The 27532-nt window shown below is 46.5% G+C and overlaps 1 protein-coding gene across 2 annotated transcripts in view; it reads right to left on the bottom strand.

Annotated features, from left to right (window-relative positions):
* The window catches only part of FAM20C (FAM20C golgi associated secretory pathway kinase), a 58681-nt gene extending 36438 nt beyond the window's left edge, over window positions 1–22243 (bottom strand). Inside the window, exons 1-4 of one of the 2 annotated variants that reach the window (XM_059861284.1) lie at window positions 22093–22243; window positions 19988–21343; window positions 18087–18262; window positions 9541–9619 (exon numbers count right to left, since the gene is read on the bottom strand). In XM_059861284.1, coding sequence (XP_059717267.1) covers window positions 9541–9619; window positions 18087–18262; window positions 19988–20502 — 770 coding nt within the window. In that variant the 5' untranslated portion in view covers window positions 20503–21343; window positions 22093–22243. Of the gene's footprint in view, window positions 1–9540; window positions 9620–18086; window positions 18263–19987; window positions 21985–22092 lie in introns of those variants that run through there. The other variant, XM_059861283.1, reaches the window with a different exon arrangement.
* Window positions 22244–27532: the final 5289 nt, after the last annotated feature.

Here is a 27532-nt window from a genome sequence, read left to right as displayed (position 1 = left end):
AAAACACCCAGAGTATGCCAAGAGAACTTCAAGGCACCATGATAGCCCTGGGCACAAAAGCCTGGCTCTTGGAAGAGAAGCACGAGCGGAGCAGAAACCCCCGTGGCTCCCCACGGGCTGTGACAAGTAGGTCAGGCAGAGCATAAAAGGGCAAGGTTTGGGCTAAAATCCCAGTTACCCAGCCCCTGTACCTGAAAGCCAGCCTGGAGCTGGGTCTGGGAATAGGAAAATTAGTCAATGGGAAAAGCAGACTCTGCCCTTGGGGTGGCACTGGGTCGAGCTGAAGGGACGGCTGCTGTCCCCACCTTTCCAAGGCTGCTTCATGCTGCACCCCATCCTTCTACTGCCAACAGCCCCTAGCCCCACATTTCAATCCTATGGAAAAACCAGGATTTTGCTGTCAATTGTCTGCCATTGCCAGCCCACAAGGCAGAGCTGGCTCAGAACTATAGCACTGCTCTCCCTCCTCTTGGCTGGGGCTCACTCAGGGCTCTGACACAAAACCTGGGTTTGCAACGGGAAAGGATGAAAAATTTCTGGGTTTTATGGGCTGGGAATCAGATTTTCTGCCTAATAAACTCCCTAAAGAATCAGATGCAAAAGAAGTTTTTTTGAAAATTTTGGCTGGGTTATCCTAGAGTGGTGATTCAAGCAGGCACAGACACAGGAAAACACAAATATACTGGGTCAAAATTCCCTTTTTGTGTATCATGAGATAGACTCAAACTAAATACAAGTCAGTCATACTGGAAACCAAAGAAAATTATACCAATTATTGCTAGATTTCCCACTAAACCAACAAATTTATTTAACATCTCCATTTCTTTTGCTGCTGGTGCCAGCTAATCAGTGCAGTTAAAAATCCACATACAGCCTGTGTATGGCTGAGGTGTGTGTGCAATATTTCTGCTATCACAGGTCTCCATGGCCAGCCATACATGTCCTCTGGCCAGGTGAACACCCTGGCAGGAAGAATTTGGGCTACCAGTTAGCAAGGTTTACAAAAGGGCCTTGAAGTGCTAACAGGATCAGTTGGATGCTGCTGCTGAGAACAGTATCTGGCTCATGTGCTGGCTTGGGGTGTTTTATTATCCATAGCACATAATCCTGCACTTTAAGCTGCTTCTATTTACAACAGTTTTGCTGTCCCCCTGCTACTCTCCAGCTCCCACACGTTTGCAGATGCTCCTTACTCTGTGTTTCTGCTCCTTCTTCACATGCAAATGAGTCTTTCAGGCTTTCTCACTTTTATTTACCCATATGCAGAACACTACAGCAGGGTGAAAAATTACAAATTAAGAAGAAAAGTACTAAGGCTATTGAACTAGACACTGAAAAGAAAAAAAAAGCAACTCAGGAACTTTCAGCGTGCCCTAAATCTGTGTTATTAACAGCTATTATGGCTATTTGGAACACACTTTTTTTGTTGTTTTACAGCACTGAGTCACCCACAGCACCATGCCAAGGGCCTCATTTGGATTTGTGCTGTGCCCCCTCTCCTAAGCTTTGCCAAAACCTTCCTGTGCTGACCTGCAGGACAGGCTGTGGGTCTGTCCTAAATGCCACACCATTTTTGCCTTGTCACTGACCACAGAACTGTGCTGCCTGGACTGGTGACCTCTGGAGGAGCTGGGCATGGGTCCTCAGTCCTACACTTGCTGTTTCATCAGATCCATTTCAGTGCTGCTTATCTCCTGCCCCTTTGGATGGCCAGCAGCCCTAACTCAAAAACCTGCAGAAATCTTGAGGGCTTAAATGGGATGACAAACTTCAAACAAATCTTGGAGCAAGTGGCCAAATCCCCAACTGCCTCCTCCAAAGCAGTGGTGATCCCCAGAGCTATCTCTGTGTGAGATAAAGACCAGGGGCAGAGAAAGAGCAATTTAGCTCCATAAAACATCCAAAAATAACTCCTCCCAAAGGGCAAGATGAGGATGGTGCAAGTCATCCTCAGGACAAAGCTGTGTGTGCTGCTCCAGAGAGAAAACAGCCTCAGCCTGTGGTTTACACCACAAGGCTTGCACAAATCATTTTCCCCTCCCTGAATTTCAGCCTCTGGAGACTAGTTTAAGGATTATAAATTGTAGAGAAACAGAGACAAATTCCCATTGAATGTTTCAGGGTAGCAGTATCTGCATATCCCACATGAAAACATTGTGGACACATTTTTTTTTTTTGCTTTGATTTACTAGGACATCTTACCTCAGTGCTCCACCAGTCCCCTGTGTGCCAAGCCCTGCTACTCAGCAGTAAATTACAGACTGTGCATTGCATGCCAGCTCTTTGCTTTTCTGCACCATTGATACATGGTAAACTGTATGAAATAAAGAACTGAGGAGCTAAAGTGCCTCTCTGATTAAAAGACAAAGCCACAGGACTGCACTTCTTGGTATGCAGAAAATTAAAGTGAAGAAGTGGCTTGATTAAAATCAGACACTGAAGATGCTTCTTTCCTAATATACTGTGGTAATGTAAAAAAAAAAAAAAAAAAAAAAAAAAAAAAGAAAAGTTAGCTGCTGCAATAACTGGCTTTTAAAGAAAAAATAAACACCAGCATGTCTTTGTTCCCAAAGACTAATTAGCAAGATTCTATGAGTACCTAGAAGGCAGCTAATCAAGCAGACACAATTCTGTGCTGTGAAATGTGACTGCAGACTCAGGTCTCCCTTCAAACAATGTTAAGGGGCAGGTACAGGCAGCACCTGTGCCCATTTGTGTCAGTGTAAAACAAGCACAGAAATAGACAGTGAGCATCCTGTTATCATCTGGAAAGACCAGCCCTGCAAATGAGCTGAGGAAAAATGGAAGGCTGTGCAAAAAGCCCCAGACAGAGATGGTGGTGTTGGCATTTCTGTGAGCTGCAGAGCAAAGTCTTCTCTGCCAGGAGCTAAAGTTGCCTTGGGGAAGTCAGGAGAGAAGGATTTTGGGGATAATTCACCAGGAGTGGTGGATGGCAGGTTCCCAGTGCTGGGAAGTGGGATGGAGCTGAGCCCCATGGAGATGGTGATATCCAGCAAACAGCCCTGTTTTTTTGGGAGAAGGTCTGGTCCCTCCTAGTGCTGGGACCCACATTGCCCAGTCCTGGCTTAGAGCAGATCCTGCCCTGCTCCAGGAGGGGATAATCCAGGGCCAGCACACCAGAGCTGCTGCCCAGAGAGGGAAGGAGGTTTATCTTCCCTTCCTGGCTGCTGGCACGGTGAAATCTGCTGTCACAGGGCCCTGCAGACCCTAATCTGAACAGACAACCTTTGAGTACCTGGGCTTGCAGACATTGACTCTGGGGTCATTCCATGAACATGTTTGCAGAATTTGAGAACAAATTGCTCCTGAGCTGGATGGGATTGATCAATATTCCAACCAGCAATTGCTGAGCTGAGGCAAGGGGAAATGCAGAGCACACTGGTGGACAGAGATTGGATTTCACTGCTGTCCAGGGCCATCAGTCAGCCTCAATCCTGATCCAGCTCCCCTTGAAGTCACCACAAATTTTCCAATCTGCATAAATGAGATTTGGACCAGAGGCACTGCTGAGTCCTGAAACACAATTGGCACTGAAATACTCAAGAAGTCTGATCTGATGAACAGGATTAGTTATAAAAGAGAAAAACAGTTCATGCATAATATAACAAAAGTTAAAGAGCTAAAATACTACACAGCATCCTTCTCTGTTCTTATTTAGGACCACATTCAGATCTCATGCACTTTAAATATCAAAGGATAGAATTCATCCAGTTAACTCCAGATTTATTCCTGATATAAGTACAATCAAATGTGCCTATCAGTCTCATTCAGGTAAACATTTCAGCAGGGATTTGGCTGACAAGGATTTGAATGCCCTTAAAAAGCCCCAAATCTCATGGATGAGGTCCATAGAATATCTGATTGCTGATTATTCCTTGCAGCAGCAATGAAAGCACTTCCTCTTCGTGATATAATGAGAGCATTCCTGGCAATTTTAAAACACTCCTACATGAACTGAATGCTGGGATTGCCAGTTTCAACCTTTCCAAGCAGTTCATTGAACCTCATCTCCCCAGTAACCCACCTTGCACAGGAGCAGTGACTGGCACAGTGACACTGCTTAGCCCAGGGACAAGCCCCAGTGGCTGGGCTGTACTTTGAGCAGTGACCATCAGCTGGGTTTCACACAGCACATTCCAGAGTGCCAAAGTGCCAGTCCTGGAAGGCTCCTAGCAGAGCAGCTACTGGCTGCACATCTCACTTCTCTAGCTGCTCAGAGAAAACACTGCAATTTGATTTAATTGCTATGTTGACTTATAACAGTATGTTTATACTGGCTGCCTGCCAGCTCACATGTAACAGGTTGGCAAAACGTATTTCCTCAAAACAGCATGAGATGCAATGTAATAAGGAAAGCAATCTTTCAGCAGCCTCCATCCTGGAGTTCATTTCAACTCCTCTGGCTTGGAAGCAGTGCCACCAGTGCAGAAGGATTACACCACCCTAATTGATATGATAATCAAGCCTGGAGGCTGCACTTCCCAGGTACAACAGCCACAACTTCAGAAAGGGAATAGAACTGTGGGAAATGAAAGTGATTAACAGTTGTTTGTATTACAGGGATTGTTTGGACTATTTAATATCCCTATCAAAGGATGCATTATTTGTTGAACAGTCCTAAAAGCAAATCAAAGAGAAACTTGAAGAATGTTGCTAATCCTTTGTCACTCTGACATCTAAAAGCCAGTGAGAAGCTGTGCTTTGCCCATTGAAACAAAAATCACAGAATCATATCCTCATTTAAACTGGGAAAGACCCCTAGGATCATTGAGTTCCAGCACTAACACAGCACTGCCAAGCCCAGCTCCCACTCAACCCCCAGCACAAGGTTGACCACTAAACCCCATCCCCAGGTGTCACATCCACATCCCTGAGGGACAGTATTATCTTTTCCATGGCCTTGGCTGCTTGATCTCAGCCCAGCTGTGCCTTTGAGCCATGAGGCAGCTGCAGGAACATTGCAGAACTGAAAGGGGGGTGTGCTTGTTTCAGCAGAGAAGCAGTTTGCCCCAGTCTGTGGCTACCAGCCAGTTTTGTGGCTGGCACTGGGATGGGTCAGGGCTCTGAAGGCTGCAGGAAGATGGAGATGCTCCCATGGGCAGCATTATTTCCACAGCAGCAAGTTTCAGGAGGGACAGTGAGAGCCAAAGTTCCAAATAAACCAGTCAGCAGTGTTTGATCAGTTAATGAATGCTCATGATTCAAGGGGACTGGATTTCACCACCCCAAAATCCTCTTCTGGCCTGCTATTCCCCTGAGACTAATTGGCTCTACTTTATTAAAGATTTGAACTGCAAACTTCATCTACTGCAAGAAAGAGTCATGTGGCTCTTTCTAATCCTGTACTGTGACTTGTAAAATCAGAAGAAAAGAAAAAAGATGTTAAAAATATCAAGTAAAATCTAAAGTTGGAGCAGAACTGGCTGTTATGTGTTCAGTCAAAACTGAGTTCACTAGATACAGTAGTATTTCTTTGAATGGAACAAATAAGCCTCAAAGATTTTATAATGAATGCCCCTTGCACACATTTGTACAATGCAATATAAAAATGGGAATGAGAGATGTCATTCCTAAACACAGACCACAGGACACTTTCCTCACAACTCCAATAACAAGGTATAATTTTCTATCTGGTCCTATTTGGCTTTTCCATAAGGAGCTGTAAAAACCTCTCTCAAAATCCTGGCACCAGTGTGTGCAATAGGAATCCTAATGCTGGCTCTATGGAGCAGAATTTCCCTCTTCAAGAATAAAGCCTTGGGAGGAAAAAAATAGTGTGTTGGTTTTGTGGCTGAGCCAGCTATTTAACTCCACGAGCCAGCAGAAACAAAGGGAAACCAAATAAAACTACAAAGCTACAAATGCTCCTTTTGGACAAGTGAGCCAAAACTCTTTAGATATTTATGGCTCTACCCATCCCTACCTGATAAGTCATACAGAAAGCTGCAACTGCAGATATCAGCAGTCATGGAAATAAATTTTATTATGTTGTATGTACAGTACTAGTACAGTCAGCTACATTAATCAGGGGAGGAGGGGAGGTTGCTATTTTTTTCCTGTCCCATATGGTAATAATTTGTATGATTGAACTGTTATGAGCTAAATAAAAGTACACATTAACTGTAAGATACATTGCAAATACATTAAATCTTCCCTGGAGTTTTAGCAAATACGTGCTTTTTCTATCATGCATTTGGAATTATTATTATTACTGGGCCACAGGAGTTATAAATAGATTTGGCTTCTTCTGCAATACTTTATGGGCAATTATTTCAGAAATGAAGATGCAGAGCCATGGATAAATAAAATAATTGCAGCTGATCAGGCTTTATTTACTGCTATCACATTTCCCTGACTGCTACACTTCCCTCATTTGCTCCACTAGCCTGAATCAATGACCAGATGAAGAGCTGTCAGTTAATGTCAAACACAGAGCACAAAAGATGCCAAAGGCTGATTCTCATTTCCCCATTTCCAAAATCTGCCAGGGCTTTTCTGGAGCTGGCTTTCTCCCTGGATAAACTCAGTCTGGAATTGGGAGGCTGGGAAAGGGCAGAGCCAGTCAGAGGGGTTCTGCAGCGTGTTCAGCAGTTTTCCAGGGAGCACATTTTGCTGTGGCTGCCCTGTGGAAGGCACTGCCAAAGGCCTGGAGAGCTCCCCTCCCACGAGCAGATGCCCAGCTGTGTCAGGGAAGGGCTGGCATGGTCTCTGCTATCTGCTGCAATCCCACTCCAACAGGGATTAATTCAGGTTGGAAGACACTGAGTACAGCCTTGTGTGGCAAAAACAGCTTTCCAGTCAATTCCAGCAAATCAAATCCAAGCAGAGCCTGGGACTGGCCTCATGTCTACAGAGTACCCTCCACGTACCTCACAGCATCAGCTTTCAGTATTTGAGATCTCAGACAGGATGGGAAGCTCTGGATTATCAATATTCCTTGGGATCAGGCTTGAAATCCTACACTCAGCCCTATGTAATAGTTGTGTTACCTGGGGTTCAGGAAGGAGGTTGCTTGTCTGAAGAGGCTTATCAAGTCATGAGGAAAAAAACTGTAATTTCTGCTGCTTTGAAAAGCCATGGAGCTGATAACACAGAAACAAATGAAACATAGGATGCACTGGGTGGAGACAACCTGAGTACCCTCCAATGGCTTCCTTCAATGAGCTCATCTCAGAAGTAGCCACCAGGATGACATTTTATGGCTCTCAACTACTTAGAAAAAAATTGTCTGCCAGCCCTGATGAGCAGAAATGTCTCTGAGCTACCTACAGCCTGCTGTCCTGGGAAGGAACATCTAGCTCTGTGAGGCCTGGATGAAAAGGGTACCCTATAGAAAAGGGGAAGCACAAGAAACATCATGGAAGCTGTCAAGGGCCTTAGGAAGATCCTACAAATATAAGTCTCATCGATTTAAAGCCTGGGGGTTTTTTTTTGTTTTTTTTTTTTTTTTAATTTCATTCTAGGTTGCTTATTTCTGTATAAAGAAATGATGCTGTAAACCTCTCCAAGAACTCCATCAACCACAGTCCATAAGGTGGAGAAAGGGGCCAGTGGGACCAGATGCCAAAGGAGCAAGGAAGATTTATGCTAGCTGAGCATCTGGCTCCCTGTTCCCTGTTATCAGAGTGAAGACAAATGCTTGCAAACACCCTTATTCCAAATCCCTAATGTGTTCAGCCACACTCAGCACAACTGCAGCACTGCTGCTCCTGGGAGGTGTGCTGCCTGGAAAAGCAGCTGCTGAGTGCCTCCTGCAGGGTTTATGCAGTGCAAAGAGCAGTGAGAAAAGGGGGTGTTGCTGCCCCTCAAATCAAGCCAAAGGAATGATTAAGACATCATCCTTTTCTGTTATTGTTCTAGTGGGTGGTAGTAATTGCTTCTACACGGGAAGGTGGCTACACCTCTGTTGTCATCCATCATCTTGCTGAGGCTGTGCATCGTGCAGTATTTTGATTTGACCTCATTAGCACTCCCAGAATCACAATGTCATAGCAATGATAAAGGCTGGGACTGTCTGCATTGAGGAGGTGCAGAAGGAGCATGTCACACACCATGTGAAAAGCCAACAGGGCAACCACCACTCTGCCAAATACTCAAAGGCAGCCTGAACCCCCTGGCTCTGGATTTTGCATGTGGGACAAGACACGATTAGGAATTGTGCCTATATGCATCAAACCTGCAGATAAAGGGGATGGGCTCATGCCCTGGTGATCTAAACCCTCAGGGAGAGGAAGGGCAGGTGCTGGAGCAGATGCTCTCTGGTACCACCTTCCTGCCAGTATCATCTGTGCTTCCTCTAGCCTCTGCCAGGCAGCCAGCAAGCCCCTAGAAACGTGGAGAGGTTTGTGTGCAGTGTGGGAAATGACACAGAGGCATTTGGCCTTTGCAGAAATGCCTTGTGCTCTCTGGAAGTTCATAGGATTTTCTTGTGATTCCCAGGATAGAAGCACACAGGGAAGGTTTCTGCTCAAACTTGGGTTGAAGGAAGGTCAGACCAATTGTTTGACCTTTCTGGCAGTCAAATAAAATCGAGTAAAATCTGTACTTGTCTGAAGTCAATCTACAGCAAAATCTGTTGTGGAACAGGGAATTTCTCAGTCTTTAACCAGCAGTTCCCCCCTGAGCTGTGCTCCCCACTACAGCTCTAACACAGTGCCAACACATATTCCCAACCTCCCACTCTCAGCTACTTTAGTCTTCTATGGATCATCTTAGAGGAAATTAACTGAACTTCCCTACAGTGGGAACAAAAAAAGGAAATGAATGTATGATTCCAGTGGTACCCTTGACACAGATCCTGAATAGCTTCATTAAACACTTTGCAGCCCTGGGTGTCTTTGCTAAACCCTCTCCAACGAGCACAGAGTCATTTTCCTTCTTACAACACAAACATACAGGTCAGGATTCAGGAGTCTGCTTTGTATCTGAATAACTTCTCTCATCTCAATGGGATCCAGGCAGGCACAAATCAAGGCTGCATAATCCTAATCCTTCCCTTTCTTTCCAGAGTCACTACCTTGCAGTACCACTCTTGGATAGACTCATTTTCACAGACCCAGCATAGACCCAATGAAATGACTAATACAACTCTTTAATGCAAACAACAATAAATCAACTGATTAAATTCTAATTTATCAGACAAATACTCTTTAGCTCTTCCCAAAGCTGTTCTGAATCATCTCTCTTGTCTGGCCATGCTCCAGAGGAGCACTGACACTAGATAAACCTGTGGAATAAGTTCCCATAAGATAGAAATGCTGAAAACATCCTGTATTTATGACAGGAGATTTCACAGAGATCAGAGTGAATAACATTCCTGAGAAGACTGTAGTGTCTCTGAAGCCTCCTCAGCATCTCTTCCCAAGACCAGCCTAACTGGACAGGGATCAACAGACCCTGAAGCTCCAGGCACAGGAACCAGACAATTAACCTTGGGAGATCCTACAGCAAAATTTAACAGCTGAGGAAATGGCTACTCCACCACAATTCCACTTTAAATCACAGACTTTTTAAACTTACTTCATTGGTTTAAACAATGCTTGTCCATAGTTCTGGAATGTCATGATCAGCTTCAGCTGGGTGCCTCCTGATTTCATTGCTGTGGGGGAAAAACACAAAACAGCTTTAAAATGACCCATGTGGATCTACTGACACTCAGTTTCCTTGAAACCAAATCATATCTGGTTTTCTCTGCAGGGTGAGAAAATCAGGGTGATCCCAACTGGGCAAGAGATTATTCAGCAGAGTACAGGGAAGGGCTCTGAGTGCTGACCAGCACTAAACATGGATTGCATTTCCTGACAATTTTTGCCTTTTTCTGGCCACCATGGGCTCCATAAGCACCCCAGATGAACAGCACCCATACAGGCAGACCATTGGAGTCTTGTTTTCTCCATCTCTTGCTTTTGGAGCCCCTTTTAACAAGGGACTCACACTGGGAAAGGAGATGGGTGCTCTCAGAGACAGCTGCAGCTGGGATGTACAGCCCAGAGCACAGCAGACAGCTCCTTAATTAAAAGGATGAGCAGATACTGTAGCAATCTCTGATCTCTGCTGTGATTTTAATAACTGTTCCTGAGCAGCAGAGATATGTAAATTCACCTCCTCTGTGCACAATGGAAATGTAGCCAAGCCCAGCCATCACCTTCCAGGGATCCCAAGGTGGGTCATACATGAGAGCAGAGCTGTGCAGAGCAGCCTGGCCTGGCTGGGAGGGCACAAGAGGACAGTGAAGGTGACAAGGACAGTGACTTTGCCCATCTCCAAGCTGGGAGTTAATGGGAATTTGATACTTATTCAAACCATTCTGAAAAACTTGGACAATGTCACAGGAACAGCTGAATTATAGAGTTTTTAAAATTAGGATTTTTTAAATAATATATATAAGAATTCATAAAAATGCATTTTACTTGATCATAAGGCTTCTTAAAAAGATAAACATACATTCAGAAAACAGCTGCTTTTCTGCTGCCTCAATCACAAGCTTGCTAATAAGTGAAATGACCTATAGCCTGACTCCTAAATGCCCCTCTGTGCTGGGAAGGCCAGCAGGGCTGTGTGGATGAGTCAGTCTTTTAAAGATGCTTTCTAGAAATCATCAGATAATCGATCCCTTTCTTTGCAGTTCTGACAAAAGCCATGTCAACTGGAGAACTACATAAATGTCAAGTTATCTTGCTCTGTGAATTCTGGCTGAGAGTTGCCCCTGTTCCACCTGTGCAGCTGTACATGTTGTTTCTCTAACCAATGCCATTAGCTGCACATCTTTTTAATTACTCATCTTGGTGCCTTATCACTGATAGGTCATCAGCTCTCTTTCAGCACTTGTAACCTATATTTTTGCAACAAAATGCTATGCAAATCTGGTCAGTGTAATTACACTTCTCCTAGAATAAAATCCCTGCTGTCCTGCTGTTTTGCTGATCCCAGCCTTCTCTTGCCTTTCCACTTTATCCCAAAGGAACAAATAAATAATTAGAAATTAAAGGGCATTAAGCAATTTGCACTGACCAGGTAAAGCAGAAGCAGAGGGATTTCCTGGATTAAACTCCCTCCCCTCTGCAGAACAGGTCAGTTGAGCTGAGGGCAGGAGGAGCACAAGGCTTTTTCACACCCAGCTCAGAGCCTGAGGACAATGAGAAGCAGAAACTTTCCAGCCCAAACCCTGCCTGTGGTGCCCTGGGGCCAACTGTGCACTCTGGAAGCAGCCCTGGTTAGGGTGGGCAGCTGGAGCTGCCCTTGCCCCATGCCCACAGGGACACACACAGGGCAGTCCCCACCACCCTCCCTGCCCAGCCACCACCACAGGCCTGGCATTTCAAACAAACATGGAATCACAGAATGGTCTGGGTTGGAATGGACCTCAAAGATCCACTAATCTAACCCCCCTGCCACCACAGCAGTGCAAAGAAGGAAAAAGAGGCAGTTCCAGCACATCCTTCTCTAGGCACAGAGCTCCAGATACTAGAAGCACTGGTTTCTCAACTAATTAAAGCCCCTCAACAGATAATGATTTTGTTAGCAGCCAAACTCAACAGTGAGGATGTCATCACCAGGCAGGGAAATGCATGAAGGAGATTAACAATTCAGAATAATTCTTCCATGAGACACAAAAGCCTGGTTTGGTGTCAGAAGGAACTGAGCTGAAGTAAGACAAAAGCATCTCCCTCATCTTTTTAGATCCATCTTATTGTATTGCCTTAATTGGTTGCACCAGCAGCCTCACCCCAACACAAGTTTTGCTGGCTCCTCCATTGCTGCTGGGAGCAAGCTTTGGAACTCTGAAAGCAGAGGGGGACACTGGTGGGAGTTGTGTCCCAGTGTGCTGCAGGGCAGGGCAGGGCAGGGCAGGGCAGGGTGGAACCCACATGGAGCATGGAAGATGCCCCAGTGGCAGAGCTGCACCTTGGCTTCCCCCATTGCCCAGGCTCACTGCAGCTCTCCCAGTGCCACAGCTGTGCTGGCCAGGCTGGGGGTGAGGCAAGGCCACCCTCCACTTCCAGGCTGGATTTTGACATTATAATCCCTGCAGAGAGGGGAGCACCTAAGCCTGGACCATTTCTTTGAGCTCAGCAAGACCCTTGCTTGACCCTTGCTCGACAGACCTTGCTGTACCTGCAAACTCCAGCCTTGGAGCAGCCCAGGGTGCCCAAATTTTGGGGGGTGGCAATGCCAGAGAAGAGCAGGTGTCACTGGAGATGATCCACTCTAGGTCAGATCACTTCCCCTGTCCTAACTCAGCATCACATCTGCCCCCTGGCTCCCCTCTCCTTTTCTGAGCTGTGCTCCTCCCTCTCCTGCCCAGCCTCAGTTAAACACGTCCCTCTGGACATTGTGGCCTGTCATCTTCCAGGGGTTTGTCCCAAACAAACATCATTTGCTCATCTGGAGACATCCTTGTGCCTTCATCTGCTGCCCTGTGGCCATTCCTGAAGGATGTACAACACCCAGGAGCAGCACAGCCCATTCTGCAAGGAGTGCAGGATGCTGCCCCACTGCAATCTGTCACATCTGGGAGCAGCAGGTCCAGGGATCTTTACAAAAGCCTTGCAACACAAGGCTGTGCTGACTCCAAAGGAACCACTAGTCACACTCTGAATTCACCTTTTATTTTTTTGAAGTATTTTAATATACTGTAACACCACAGGTCACAAACAGCTCTGTGCAGGCTTTATAAACCTGCTAGCTCACAGCAGGTACTTCAAATCAAGTCTCACACAGCTCCTGGATGTACTGGCACACTGCTAAAAACAAATCCCAATGCCATCATTACTTTTCATCTTCAGGCAATTCAGAGCCTCTCTTTTCCCTCCAAAGTAGAAGGAAATGGAAAGCAGCATTAACCTTTCCTGTTAACCCACTGTAAGGGCTCCAGGGTGTGATCAGAAATCTTCCTAACTTCAGGAGGCTTTGCAAAAAATTCCCTGAGATATCTTTTTGCTTGAATGTTTGGGATTAGAGTCTTGTGCAAAGATTAGTGAAATTGGTGGGATTCCTTCTGTTTTCCCTGACAGATTTAGGATCAAGCCTGCAAAAATCCCCACTCCATTTACATCCCTGAGCCTGCTGCCATGGCCACCTGCCATGTGTGGCTTCCCCACTTTGTCACCTCACCAACACAAGGCCTGGATTCCCTCCCTCAGCCACAGACCCCATCCAATACAAAAGGTGTCCCAGCTATCATCTCCCAGGCATCTTTTCAAGCTGTTTGCTGCAGGGTTCCTGGCTACTGCCTGGCACTGACAATGCTGCCCAGAGGGATTTGTCCCAAAGGGATTTGGAATTCCAGCTGCTCTGGCTTTCCAGCTCCTCTGCTTTGCTCCATGACTGCCCTGATGCTACCAGCCTGTCTAAACCACGTGGTTTTCTGCTAGAGAGACAGTCCCAACAGGATCTCTGAACTTTTCCTGATTCTTTTGATCAGCATCCAACAAACATTTTAAAATGTATTTAATTATGCAGAGCTAATGCCTGAGAAGTGAGATACAGTCACAGCCTGGGATGCAGTTAACATCTGAAACAGAGGATGCTCAGATCCATTTTGGATTCCTATTTATAGATCAAGCTTAAATCTAACATAAACATGTTGATTGGCTTTAACAAGTAATGCTCTGCCCCAGGCTGGAGACATGGCCCTGGACAAGCTGTAAAGAACATATTTAAAAATAAATTCAAGCCCTCATCATCTCTTAGTTTGTCCTTGCTGGACCAATTCTGCTAATTTGTTCTTAAAGGACCTTTAGTCAAGAAAGTGGAAGATTTCTGCAGGGGAAGAGTCTGTGATATTATTCTAAGGCTTTGCTGTACATTTTAAGTCCCCTCCTTTCATCTGGAATTGTCCATTAAATCAATCTGTTGACTCTTGGCAGATTCATTGTTTCCTTATGCAGCAAATCAAAGATGCTACATTTCATTGTTTTTCACAAGTTCTCAAAAGCTCTTCTTCCTTTCCTTTGGATGAGATCTTCACAATTTTCTTTAGAGCCAGAATTTAAGTTCAATATTTAGATTCTTGTCATTCCCTTTTCTCTTTTCTTTCCCTGCCTTGAAGCAGAGTCCACCTCAGGTAATTGCAGCTTTTATTCCCAGTGTGAGTAATCTCACACACTGGCTTTCTAATTACTGCCTGCACAAACTGAAGGCATCACAGATTCACAAATTACCTCAGCCAGGTAGTCAGTTCTCTTTACAACCACAGAACTAAAGAATCAAAAAATAAGTCCCAGCACCTCAGAGGAATTACAAAGTCTATTCTGCTCCAGGGAATCTCCTCTGGACAGCAAGACCAAGCCCACAGTGCCCCTCCAATGCACCATGCCAGAGCTGGTGCTAAACTGCTGATAGTGCTGCCACAATTATGCACAGACATCTTGTAAATATGCAAGAAAATAGCTAACTATGGTTATTTATGCATGCAATAAGCAGCTATGAAAGGCAAAGGAAATGTGCAATTGCCTGTGCATGTGCTTCTGAAAGCCAGGCTTCAGTGCTCAGTGGAAAAACAATTCTCTCTAGGCTCCTATTTATGGCAAGAGGAAATTTTCAGTGAATTAAATCAAATTAAGAGCTATCCCTTTATGCTGAACAAAATGAATAGAAATATGTGTATATATAGATGCAGGGCACAGAAGCATGCCCGGGCCAGGCCCGGGTAACCCTGTCCTTTCCCAGGCCAGCTCTAGGTGTCACTGTGGGAGCTGGATGGGATGCTCCCTCCCATCCAGGGATTTGTTCCATTTAAACTTTAACATCAAGAAAATGTCACCTTGGTGCTCCCTGCTCCTGGGAATTGCTTCTGTCACCGTTTTCATTTAAAAATACCTCTGCACATGACAGAGTCGTGTGAGTGGTCCTGGCAGATGGGGGGGATCAGTCTGCTCCCCACTCTCACCCATAAATAATGCAGGGTGAGCAGAGAAATCACAGTGTGGCCAAGGATGCTGCTTTGCTGCAGTTTGGGTCTAATTACTGCAGGTATCAGGCAAATCATCTAATTCTATTAGAGCCAAAGTAAATCTGAACACTGGGAAGAAACTGGATAAAGCCATATCCCATTTCACCTAATGCATGTAACCCTGTATTTTTAATTGTCCTGCTTGCTAAAAGGAGCCTGAAGACCAGGCATTATCAAGGTTTTAATTTTTTTTATACTCCTAACTTGACATCTTTCCAGCTGCCTTGAAAAAAAAAAACTAAACCAGCAAAAATTGACCATAAGGAAAAAAAACCCCAAGGCTAATTAGAAGATAAGCAGGAATATGCAAAGAATGTAACAGCCCTATAAATGTCCTTTGGTCAAATATATTACTCTTTATTAATCAGCTTACATGCTTTTGAATCCCTCTGCTGCTCTGCAGTAAAGCTGAAAACTGGCAGGAATTACTTTAAAACATGTATTTTTAAACATCCAAAGAATTTGCAACATAACAGAAGTTGCATTGTGCAAAAAATAATTTTAAAATGTGTATTAGCAACATGCTCTTAATTTCTTTGCAAGCTGAATAGCTCCTGAAACCCCACAGGGTCAGGCAGTGTATGCTAACACCAAAATTCAGATCCTGGCATCTCCATGTTGGTAAAAGTCCCTTTCCATATACTTGATTTTAGACTGGGATTTATGTGTAGGAATCATTCCCTGTCAGTTCCCATAGTGGCCAACAACAATACCAAATACACCTCGTGGTTTAATTTATGGAAATTATCCTGATTCATTGCTGCAAACCACGGCTCTGTGTTTTTGTTAGAGGCGTAAGAGGCCCTACCATGCTCTTAAGAGCCTTGTTCAAACATTAACAGAAACAATCCCAAAGGGACTTGCTAATAGCAACCATAAATCTTCCTCTGTGCTCCCATGGCCCTTTCCCCCCATTGATCAGAAAGCTCCATCAAAACCAGAATTAAAGGAAACCCCATGATACATCTGTATGACACATGAGGTGAAATCATGGCCCCAGGGAAGCAAATGGCAGAAACTTCCACTGACGTCACCAGGGTCAGGATCTCACTCCCATTTTTCAGGATAATAATTCTTTGCTGCTAGGCCAGCTGAAGCAGGGAGAGGTGGAGCCACATGTCCAGAAGCACAAGTGAACACCAAGCCCAGAAGATCAAGTGCTTGCTTGTCCCTCCCACCAGTTTCTATGTCCCTAGCCCACCTCAGCCACCCCCCTGCTCTGCAGGAAGGACAGACCATGGCTCAAGCACTGCTGAGTTTGCTGCAGACCTCTCCTCCTGCACAGACAGTGCAGCTGAGCTCTGGACTGCTGGGGAGGTGAGCAAAGATCAATACTCAGCAGCCATGTGGTACAAACTGCTACAGCCACTGCACTTTGTGCAACCCTCAAGAGATGGCTCTGCTGGGCATCACCTCTGCCCCTCTGGGGACAGCCTGGGCACTGCTGCTCTCTGCAGGGACAGGGGTGGGCACAGGCTGCATCTGTCCCTCCCCAGTGGATGTGCCCAAGGAGAAATGCTCACACACGTGTTACCAAGTGCTGGCTCAATCCCCATTTGCATGTGCCACTAATATTCCAAAAATTGGTGGGTATTGAGGGGTGAGGTCAGGAGAGGTGGGGGCTGTCCTGGAGAAAACCAACCAGGCTGTGTCCATACAGTGCCCTCATCACCCTCCAGTGCAGCCCAGAGGAGCATGGGCAGTCTGCTGCTACCTGCTGTGTCACCTCTGAGCAGGGGAAGGGAAAACACATGGCTTAATGGGCAAACATGACCCCCTAATGAATCTGATCCAGACTTTTGGGGACAGAAAACCCATCACAGATTAATAAACAAGCCCACGTTTGTCCTCTTTCCTGAGCTACTGGATTCTTGAATCCAACATGTGGGATGGCCCCTGGGTACCACAAAGTGCTGCTCTGGCAGAGCAGTGCACTGAGCACAGCCAACACACAGCAAGATTCACTGGGCTGAAGGTCCCCTGTGGCATCCTGAACTTTACACCTACTCCATCCCAACCAGCTAAATCAGCCCGCTCCTGATGACCAAGGATCTCCTTTATCCCTGCTCAGCAGCTGCTGTGATTCACACAATGGAAATTGTAAACCTTAGGGCTGCTTGAGCTATTCTTGCCCAGACCATTTCCTGCTGAAGCCAGGGGAATTTTTGCCTTGCAGGGTTAAAGACCTGCTGACCTCATCCCACGGTGCCAACACACCATCAGCACTTCCACAGAGCTCCTGCTATTTCATCCCTCTGAAAGGGACTTTGCAACTTTGTGGTCAGCACAAGTAACTCCATTTTCTGTCTGGTGGATGAAACTGCTTCCCGTGCTGCAGCTCCCTACCTCTGGAAACCACGGGGTGTGCACTTGTTTAGTACCCCAGGGCTTTCATCTGAGGTTGTGACATTTCTTTCCCTGCACAGCTACGCAGCTAAATTCAAGAAGACACACGTTGCCATTAAACAGCCCTGGAGAAAAGCCCCGAACGGTGTCACCTTGTTTAACAAGAGCCAAAGGCTGACATGGGCACATCCCTGTTGAGGATTCACAGGCAGAGCAAACAGATCTGAGCTCTGCTCAGCAGGAGGCTGCCTTGCCCGGAGCTCCCTGCCATGCCTGGGGAAGCTGCAGCTCCTGCAGCCGCAGAGCCCGCGGTGCCGGATGCTCCCGCAGCCACCGCAGCGGGGCTGCAGGGCAGCCTCTCCTCCCTTGGCAAGGCAGGGCTGCCAGGCACAGCCTTTTAAATAATAATCAGCCAGTAATACAAATCTAGCTCGTGCAAGATGCTGTCTGCTTTCTGCCATCCCCTTTTTGGTTTTGTCAGCGTATTTATTTTAAATAACTGAAGAGGGCACTTTCAGCCTGATGGTGACTAAAGGATCTCTGACACCAATGGGGTTTGCCTGGCTGGCAGACTTGGCAATTATTCAGGTAATACAGAGCTGGAATTATCTCTTTATGTTCAGCATGGAAAATGAACAGGGAAGTCCAAAAGCAAAGTTACAGGGATGCTGGAGAGAAGCCATGCAAAATATAAATACTCAAACAGCAGTGAGATCCTGAACAAAGAGCAAATAATGATAAAAAAATAACATATATCCAAACATACCAACACTGGTTATCTTTTGGGAGACAAGGTCTTGCAGTAGAGCCTCAATTGCAGGATTATGTCTGGAATAGAGCTCGTACCGATTAATGCCAATGTGGAATTTTAACCAGTTTGGGTAGGAGTCTATGGAGGTCTCTCCAGTTGGCAAAAATTCTTCATGATGATCTTCATTTTGCCTACCACCAAAAAAAAAAAAAAAAAAGAAAAGAAAAGAAAAACCCAAAGTTGAGGAGAAAGAAATAATGTTACAGTTTGTAGCACTCATCAAGAAACAGGGCTTCAAAATGTGACAACTTGGAAGGGCAAAGCCCATAGAAGGGAGAGAGGATCCAGGTTCCTCCCTGCCCCAGGAGCCTTCTCTCATCTGCGGCCAGTGGGGAGATGGATTCCCACTTCCCCTCATCCTGCCTGACTTAACACCCATGAAAGTCAGGAGCAAAACTCAGAAAGGCATCACTGAGTGATGGCAGAGGCCCTTCTATAGCAGAAACACAGAGCACAAGTTTTACCTTGTGTTTGGGTCACACAGCTTTTACAGGTCTGACTCAAACAACAGCATCATCCTGAACCTTTATTTAACAGGGACATGGGGCAGGAAACCCATGCAGAAGAGAGTGCAGCAAAACCTGAGCTGTGGTGCCCAATGCACCCACTCCTCCTCCTTCTTAAAAAGGGAGAATGAGAGAAACTGCATCACTCAGAACTGGCTGCTAAAGAAGAACTGGCTGGTCTTGCCCCTTCTCGAGCAGTAGGAACCTACTACAGCAAAGAATTAAATAAAATGATCACTGCCTTCTGAAATTCACTTTAGTTCTGTGAACCCTAGCTGCAGCCACTAAGGAAAATCTGTACAGCAGGCAGCTGCACTGTGGATATCAGTGTTGATTTCACTCTTCGCCTACTGAACAGACTAACCCATATTTTGATCCAGAGTTCTCTGTGTTTACAGTCATCTCCAGATGTTCAGGCATTTGTGACTTTTTTTTTCCCTTTCTTTTTCTTTCAGAGAACCCAAAACTTTCCAGGTTATTTCCCTTCACAGTCAGTTAGGATTATTAGATGGAACGGGCCTGGACAATTCACATGCTCATAGGGCGGAAATCAGAATTATTTATCCTCTCTTTCTAAAGGTTTAGATCATGCTGGCTGCTCTGCAGCTTGACAGAGCTTTTGCACGGTACAATGCAGCTGTTTAAACATTACAATGTCAGTGTGTTTGGAAGAGGGTGCTGTTGTATTAGACAACCCTTTTGATTTTTCAGTCATTGAATTTCTCAGCATTTCTTAGGAGCCAACAGGGCATACGATTCACAGAGGCAACTGACTGCTTTGAAGGCTGGAGAGCAGCGGAGGTGCAGGGCACTGGGAATTAATTGAGGATGAAAAATGTTGCACAGATCAGATCCTGGAAGCGGAAATACCTGCCAGGATGAATGCCTTTGTGGCACTAGAGCCTGCTTTTGAGAAAAGTTAATGTATTACTGTCTGGCCTCACTGCTCAGCCCCTTCACCTCTGGGTGGGAGACTGGGAAGGTGCTGGAGAGGAAGGCTTGCTGTGAGCTCACCCTCTTCCTCACACCGTTCTTCTGGCAGCATCTTCCTCGGCTGCAGCTGGAGATGGGGCAGACCGACCCCTTGGCCTCAGCGCTCTAGCCTTCCCGTGCTCCCGTGTTTATTCTGTATTTCAAGGCATTTATTTTCTGAAGGAACACGACCGGGCGAGCCTGTGAACGGTTGCTCTTTTTTTTCAATGACCCCGAAACGCTCCGTTCACTCCTCTGCCTTCTTCCACCCTTATGCCAGGACACCCTAAATCCCGCATTCCCACGGAAGGGCAACGACCCGGAGGACACGCCACGTCCCCATCCCGCCCTCCCGTCCCCCCCCCCGGTCCCACTCACCACTCGGGCTGCTCGGCCGCCCGCGGGTTGAACCTGATGTCGCTGTTGACATTGAAGAGGAGGTCGCCGTCGGCCAGCGGGGGCAGGGCGGCGCGGTACAGCGGGTGCTCGAAGAGCGCGGCCAGCGGGGCGGCGTTGCCGGCGGGGGGCGGCGGGCGCGGCGCCCCGGGGCCGATCAAGCGCCGCGCCCTCCCCGCCGCCGCCGCGCCCCCGCCGCCCGCGCCGCCGCCGCCGCCCGCCGCCCGCTCCGCCGCCTCCCGCGACTGCGACGAGAGGTTGGAGGCCGGCTCGGCGCTGAAGTCCTGCAGGATCCGCAGCGTGTGCTTGCTGGGCCAGCGCGGCGCGGCGGCGCGGGGCGGCGCGGCGGCGGGCGGCGGGCAGGAGCAGCCCGGGCGGCCCTCGGGGCCCCGGCGCTCCAGGCGCGGCAGCAGGTCGATCATGATGTGCATGGTGCAGGCGACGAGGAACACCATCAGGATCAGCACCCGGAACTTGCGGACCAGGAGCATTTTCATGGCCGGGGCGGCTGATGAATTACCGGGGGAGGGGGAGGGAGGGGAGGCGGCGGACAGAGCCCGGGCGGGCGCGGGGCTGCCGGGCCCCCCCCGGGGCTCCGGCGTGCTCCTCTCGGGTCGGGAAGAGAGCGATCAAGTCAATAAAGTTACCTCCATAGGCGCCGGGAAATAAACAGGCTAAACCCGATAGGTCCTCATGTCTCAGTATCATCAAGAACTTGGGAGGGGAGGGAAAAAAAAATAAAAGGGAAAAAAAATTAAAAAAAAAAAAAAAAAGAAAAAAAGAGCTCCGGACCGAGCCTTTAAAATCAACAGGAAAACAATGCCAGCGGCATGGTAATATAGAAAGCCATCTGTTCACGATTTCTCCCTCTTTTTATTACAGGGATCACAACAAACAGGGAAAACTGGCTCTCGGAGGGAAACCGGCATCAGACACAGGCGCTGATTAAATAAAATTTAAGAAAAAATGGGGAGGAGGAGGGGGAAAAGAAAAATATTAAGAAAACCTGTGCGGAAAGGCGACAGAAGAAAAAAAATCATCCATAATATTTGGCTGTGCTGGAAACGCTGACTCCTTTCCCTTGGATTTGAGCAGTGATGCAGCAGAAGCGCTCCCCGCTCGCTCTTGCTCCCTCTCTTCTCTCAGACTCTTTAAGAACATTGGCTGGAAAATCATTTCCTTAGAGCGGTTCCAGTTTCTTCATCCATCGCGTCCAGTGCTTGGGAGAGATTAGTAAGTTCAACTGAGATCGAGTCTGGGTGGCTGCTGTATCCGAGCCGGGCTTGTGCTTTGGCTTGGGTTGTTTTTTTTTGGCTGCAAAACTGTCTGATGGCACAACTGCAACATAAAGGTTAAATATGGCACAGAAAAAAAAAAAAAAAGAGGGGAGAGAAGGAAGGATTAGAGGAAAGAAACTAATATAAATCAGTAGAGGTTCTTTTTAGCGAAGAGGTCTTTGATCTCTGCTGGGTCTTACAGATCTTTTTTTTAAAGAGAGAGAGAATGGAAGAAAGAAGGGGGGAGAGAAGGAAAAGGGGGGAGAGATCTTTGGCAGGTGCAGAGTGAAAACCTCTTTCAGCTACACTGAATTCTGGAGACTGGTTGGACTAGTAGCTCTGCAGCTCCAGCTTTCAGTGGGTGTGTTAAATATTATGAGCGAGCCATGATTCCTGCCTTCCTCACGTCATAGTTAGGAGATTGGCTAAATAAACGCTACAGTGATAGTAACAGGAAAACCTCAACCAAAAGAGGTTTTTTTTTTCCCTCCTCTCCTCCCTCTTTCCCACCCCCCCTTTTCATTCTACTGCAGCTCCAACTGGGGCAAGGAGAGGGCGTCTGTTCCACAAAGGTTTGGGGGAAAAAAAATATATAAAGGGGAAAAAAAGAGAAGCGGTAGAGGAGAGAAGAATCAGCAGGAACAGCACAGCGAAGCAGCAGCGCGGTGTGTGTGTGTGCCCGGCTGGGATCGGCGCTCCTGCTCCGCCACCGCCCGGGCTGGCCAGTGGCGCATTGCCCGCTGCGCTCGCCCCCCGCCCGGCAAGGTCAGCGCGGGGAGCCGCGGGCTGCGCTGCCCCTTTCTGCCTCACCCGAGATCCCGCGGGGGGGATAACCCGGCAGCGAGCTGCCCTCCCTCCTGCTGGTTCCGTGCCTGGTGGCCCAGGGGGCGAATGGAAGGGGTGGCCACGGGGCCAGCACAGCCCGGAGTGCTGCTGGCAGTTGTCCGAGAGCGAGGGCACTCTGGAGGAAGGAACGAGCTGTTCCTGGTTCTTCAGGTGATCAGGCAGGATGCTCAGAACTGGCAGAATCAGGCAGGAACTCAGATTTCTGTCTTTGGCCAGCGTTGCCCTGGATTCTGTGGTCCTTAGCAGAGCTCCAACAGCTGTTGAGTTGGGCTGTAGGAGGACTGAGAAAGACGAAGTGCTTACCCTGACCCACCACCACCTTTCCACAGAATCATCTCAATGCTGAATGTGGCAGTCCATTTTCCCCTGCATTAAACCACATCAAAGTATTTCCTTTCCTCAAAAAGTCTTTCCTCACCCACCAGACTCCATCCAGCACTGCTCCCTTACTGGCACTTCTGCAGAACCTCGTGCATTGCACTCCTCTGGAGCACATCCGTGCTGTGTTACAGTGTCACCCTGTTTTGCACAGGGAAAATCACTGACTTTCCAGCAGGAAAAAACAGATTGATGAACCAAAAAAAAAAAAAAAAAAAAAAGAACCTAACAGGACCACGATCCTTTGTACTGCTCTGTACCTTTGTGGAGAGACAAAACTTGCTGTCCTAGAGAGACCTTGTGGTCCCAGGGTTCAGAGGTACAGCTGGATCCTTCAAGTACAGGTGTAGTTAGTCACAGAAAACCGTTTTGCTACAGAGCCAGAAGCAAGGCTTTCTGTCTTTTCACACTTTTTTTCACCAAGATCAGCTTGGACAAAGGCTGTCTGGACAATTGACTGCGTGGCTGATGGAGGAGGGCAGCAGAAAGCAGCGAGGGGTGAGTGCAGGGTAAGTGGTTCCCGGTGTATCACTTAAATTACAGTCTACTGTGGTTTTTTAAGGAGTTCTGGAGGAGCTGTTTGTAGCACTCCAAGTGAGGATAGATAAAATAACACATTGTCTCCTTTAGCAAGGCGCAGTAGAATTTGTAGGCTGCAAATTTTGGCTACATTTTCTTGGTGTTTGCCCTACTAAAACTAAGGCCTATGGTGTTAAATGAGGATGAAACTGAACGAGTCTGAGGAGAAAGTTGCAAATTACTTAAATGAGTTCTCTAAGTTAAAGTTGTTTGAATTTACTTTATAGTAAAAGAACATTGTGTCAAACACATTGTAACTCCTTGTGTAAGAGCTATATAATGAAAGGGAGACTGGCTTTGAAAGTTAATGCAAGCAACTAGATGTTGTTAATTACATGACTTTCAAGAGGTGAAAATGACAATACTGTGAAAATGTAACTAATTCCTCCCAACAACATGTTTTTGTTTTCATCAACGTGACCTTTAGTGCATATTGGCTATTTATTTAAGTATGGTTTCATCTAAATTGTGTCTGCCTCTAAACTGAATCTCCCTGTCTTCCACAAGCTGTTTATTCCTCCAGCCTTTTCAACATTAGAGTTTTATCTCAGGATGTGAGGTTCACAGATGTTCTGTATTCTCTTCTGTAACTGGCCTTTGTGGACAAGTTTTGCCTGGACCAAAGTGCCCCAGAGATGTGAATAAAAAAGAGTTGTCTTATGTCTCTGCATATGTGTCTCAACTTCAGTACCTACAAATGCCTTCAGCCACTGATTGGTCATCTGTGAAATGAGATGCAGTGGCCAGTTGGTGAACTCTGGCAGAGAGTGAGCCTGTAGCTTTGCTTTGGACAATGGGAAATGCATAGTTCCTTGTGTCCTGAGCCTTTCTTCCCCTGTCCTGAAGGCTGGTAAGGATCAGCATCAGCAGTGTGTTACAGCCCCTCTGTGCCTCTCAGCTGTGCTGATTGGTGAAGCCCAGGGAATGAAGCCAGAGCTCAGCTGCCTCTTCCCAAAGCCCTGTGGGCTCCCCTGTAGCCCATCACACCAGGAGGATGCCAGCCCACCTGTTTTCTTACAGACCTTTCCCATGAGCAGGTGCAAGAGCACAGCCCTGCTCCTGTCCTGGAGTCACTGTGCCCTCTCACCTCTCTAAATCATCTGTTTGGGGACACAAAGTTAGTGCCAACCTCATATTTGCATTCCATGGGGCTGGCAGAGAGCCTGGGGTTCCGGCCAGGGAGATGGGAACTGAAGGATCTGCTGGGTTGGGAGGGCTGAGGTGGCTGTGGTCAGGAAGCCACAGATTGTTGGTGTGTGAAACCACTGGGAGAAGTCAGGAGTGGGTTGCAGGTCAGGACAGCCTGGAAATTTGGGTGGCAGGTGGCAGGCAGACTCAGGGACCAGGTCTGAGGTATCTCAAGGCTGGTGCAGCTTCCCAGGACATTGCTGGCCCAGGGCAAGCATGGGCTTGGTGCAGGAGAGTTTGTGCTTGTGCTGGGATCTGGGGTTCAGTGATCCACCCCTGCTAGGGAAGGTTCCCTTTTTCTGCTGCAAGGGAAGAAATCCAGCCAGCTGGAATTCTGTAGGGGATACAGTATGGGTGAATGAAGGTGGTGTAGAAGGTAATCTTATCCCCCAATGAGTTGCAGCTGGACCAATTCCTAAAGATTAGAAGCAGGCCTGATCTTAACAGGCCACACCTGTAGGCAATTAGAACAAGTGGTATAGAAGAGTGGATTGGTGGGCTCTGGTGTCAGATGACTGCTGCAAGGACCAGGAACAGTCAGTGCTTGGAGGAGCTGCCTGTGAGAAACATTGAGGAGGCATGGAGCTCTGCTGATATGAAATCCTTGCACTATAATGATTTTAGAGCTTGTGTTAGCTAAGGTGACAGGTTTCAGCCCTATGTCCCTGTCCATGTACTGTGAGGCCCTGGCCTCTTACCTTCTAGTGCAAGCGTAATGTTTGCATGCAAGTTACCTCCTCTGGTTTAAAATATTTCCCTTCAAGACTTGATAAAACCCCCCAAATTTTTGGTAACTGCTGATTATTGTTCAAACACGCTTTTAAGTACCAAACTTGTATGCATAGGGTCTTTGTACTCATGCCTGATTTGGGCAGCTGCTAGTTGGAATTAGAAGATAGTGGTTTATCATTTAATTTTCCAAGTTAACTTGGTCTTAGTAAGGAATATTTAAATATTTCTCCTTCACCAAACTCTACATCTTCCCATGGAATTCCAGTATGTGGCAAAGAGCTTTTTATTTCTGCTGTGCTGTGTGTTGGACCAGCATTACCCCTGTAATTGCTGGCATTGTGTAAATAAGAAAATAATAAGTTCCTAATGGAATATTATGACATCGATAAGTCATTGCACACAACTCATTTCAATAATATAAATGAAATCAAGTCATTCACATCAACTCTTTATTTTATTTTTGATCATTGAATTAAAATCTTTCCTCTCTTTTATTGAAGTACTTGGATGTTATTGGGAATTTCCCATTGAATTGCTACAATCACAAGCCAGGATTGCTTTGGATCTAACAGGCTTCTTAATTTGGTATTACAAATTGGCATTCAGAACTTCTTTGCATGTTCTACTTTTGCTTTTATCTGATAATACAATCAAGAATTCAGGAGGGGTTACTGTCGTATGTCCTGGCATTTCTTCATTGTTCTGTGCATGAATTAATAACTTATCTGCTGCTGAAATCTGGGTAGATGTTTATTTTCCCCATTTTTGCCTGCCTGCCTCGCTGAGCAGTGACAATGGTCAGTGTACGTGGCAGTGTGTTCAGGTAAATAAATGAAGCATGGTTTGGGGTGAGTAAACACACACAGCCATTATTTTCTGCTATAATGGTTTACAGCCTCCTGATGTAAAGCCTGAATGCAGCAGGGCAAGCTGTAAGTCAGGCCTGATTGCACATTTTGAATCAGTGTAATATTTTTATTGTTACTTCTAATGGCAAAATGGATTTTCCTTCCTGAGAGCCTCTGTCTGTGATGCTGGAAGTCCTGAGGGCAGCACATGCCTTGCCTGGCCCCTGTGGCCTTGCTGCCCAGGGAGCTCTTCCTGCTCTCCCTCTCCTTCCTCCCTCTGAAGATTCATGTGTTGACCTAATTTATTGGTGCTTTGCCTTATAAACACAGATTTCACAGGCACTCTGATGGGTACTGCATATTAACCTCCCACACTGCCAAAATCACTTTTATTGCTGAGGAATACACTTGGTGCTGAACAGGAGGTGGGTCCATAAGCTTGATTTCACTGTCAGCTTTTTCTGTGTATGAAGAATCAGCAACACACGTTTCAAGTGGCGTGCTGATATTTTTTCAATAATGCCTACTAATGTTCTTTTGGCTGCCTTCTGGCCTAGGGTTTTGTTAGGTATTTGGTATTTTTTTTAAATGAATCTTGGCCAAATCTCCACTCCCAAATCAGAGAGGCAGTGTGGTCACCGGCTCCTTCCCATGGTGGCTTTGCTGAGGTTGCCTGAAGGGGCACTGAGCTGCAAGCTGGAGCTCAAAAGGAGGGACTGCTCCTGTCAGATCCTCAGGGCAAAGGGGGGCTCTGGGTGGAAATGCATCACCAGCCTCAACTGATTTCAGAAAGCCAAAGCTTCCACCTCCAGCCTTTTGCTTTTGAGTGTTCCCATTCTTTAATTTGGGATACAATATTCTGGATGATCTAAACCACCAGGGATTTTTTGATCAACCTGCTGGAAGCACCGAGCAGGTTATTCCATCAAGGCAGGGGAAGAGGAGGTTTTTTCCTTGCCTGTTTGTTACCCCTCAGCTGTTACTGCTGCAGATCAAGGGCTGGCTCCTCAGCTGGTATCAGCTGGCCCTGGTTTCAATGAAATGCCATCTAATTACATCAGCTGAGGATCTGGGACAAAAAGCTTAATTCTTCCACTGTTTGGAACAAAGAGCTTCCTGGCCATGCAAGAACAAAATTCTTGTTGTTGCTGGAGGGATGGGGTTGGGCCTGTGGAGGGATCACATTTGCTGCAGGCATTCAAGTGGAGTAGTGATCTTGCATATAGCTACATTACAGAGGGGCTGAGAAATTACCTTCCTGAGTGGTAGGATGGTATAAAGAAAATTAGTTATTAGGAGGTTAGGTTCTTATCTAAAAATTATCCCTGAGACCAAGTCAAAACAAATTATCTTGATGTGCGTGACATAAGAGCATGCACTGCTTGAGTTATCATAATTTCATCTTCTTGTAGCAACTAATTCCTCTAAAAATAATTGTGATCAAATAGCCTGTGCTCCATGTGGACTTTCTGAGTTAGTGCATGAATCTTTGTACAGCATAGAAAACTTGGCTTGCTAAATTACACATAAAATTATTTTGCAGTTTCAGTGAAATTGAGGAAGCTATCTGATTTATGCCAAGAAAAAATGCAACCTGATGCTAAAACAAGCTAACATGCACACAGAAAGCTTCTGCCTACTTCAGTGTGCACGGACCCATTTGAGTTCATACAGAACTA

Source organism: Haemorhous mexicanus, chromosome 17 (genome assembly GCF_027477595.1).
Source record: "Haemorhous mexicanus isolate bHaeMex1 chromosome 17, bHaeMex1.pri, whole genome shotgun sequence".
NCBI lineage: Eukaryota > Metazoa > Chordata > Aves > Passeriformes > Fringillidae > Haemorhous > Haemorhous mexicanus.
This window is presented reverse-complemented; position numbering and strand designations above follow the sequence as displayed.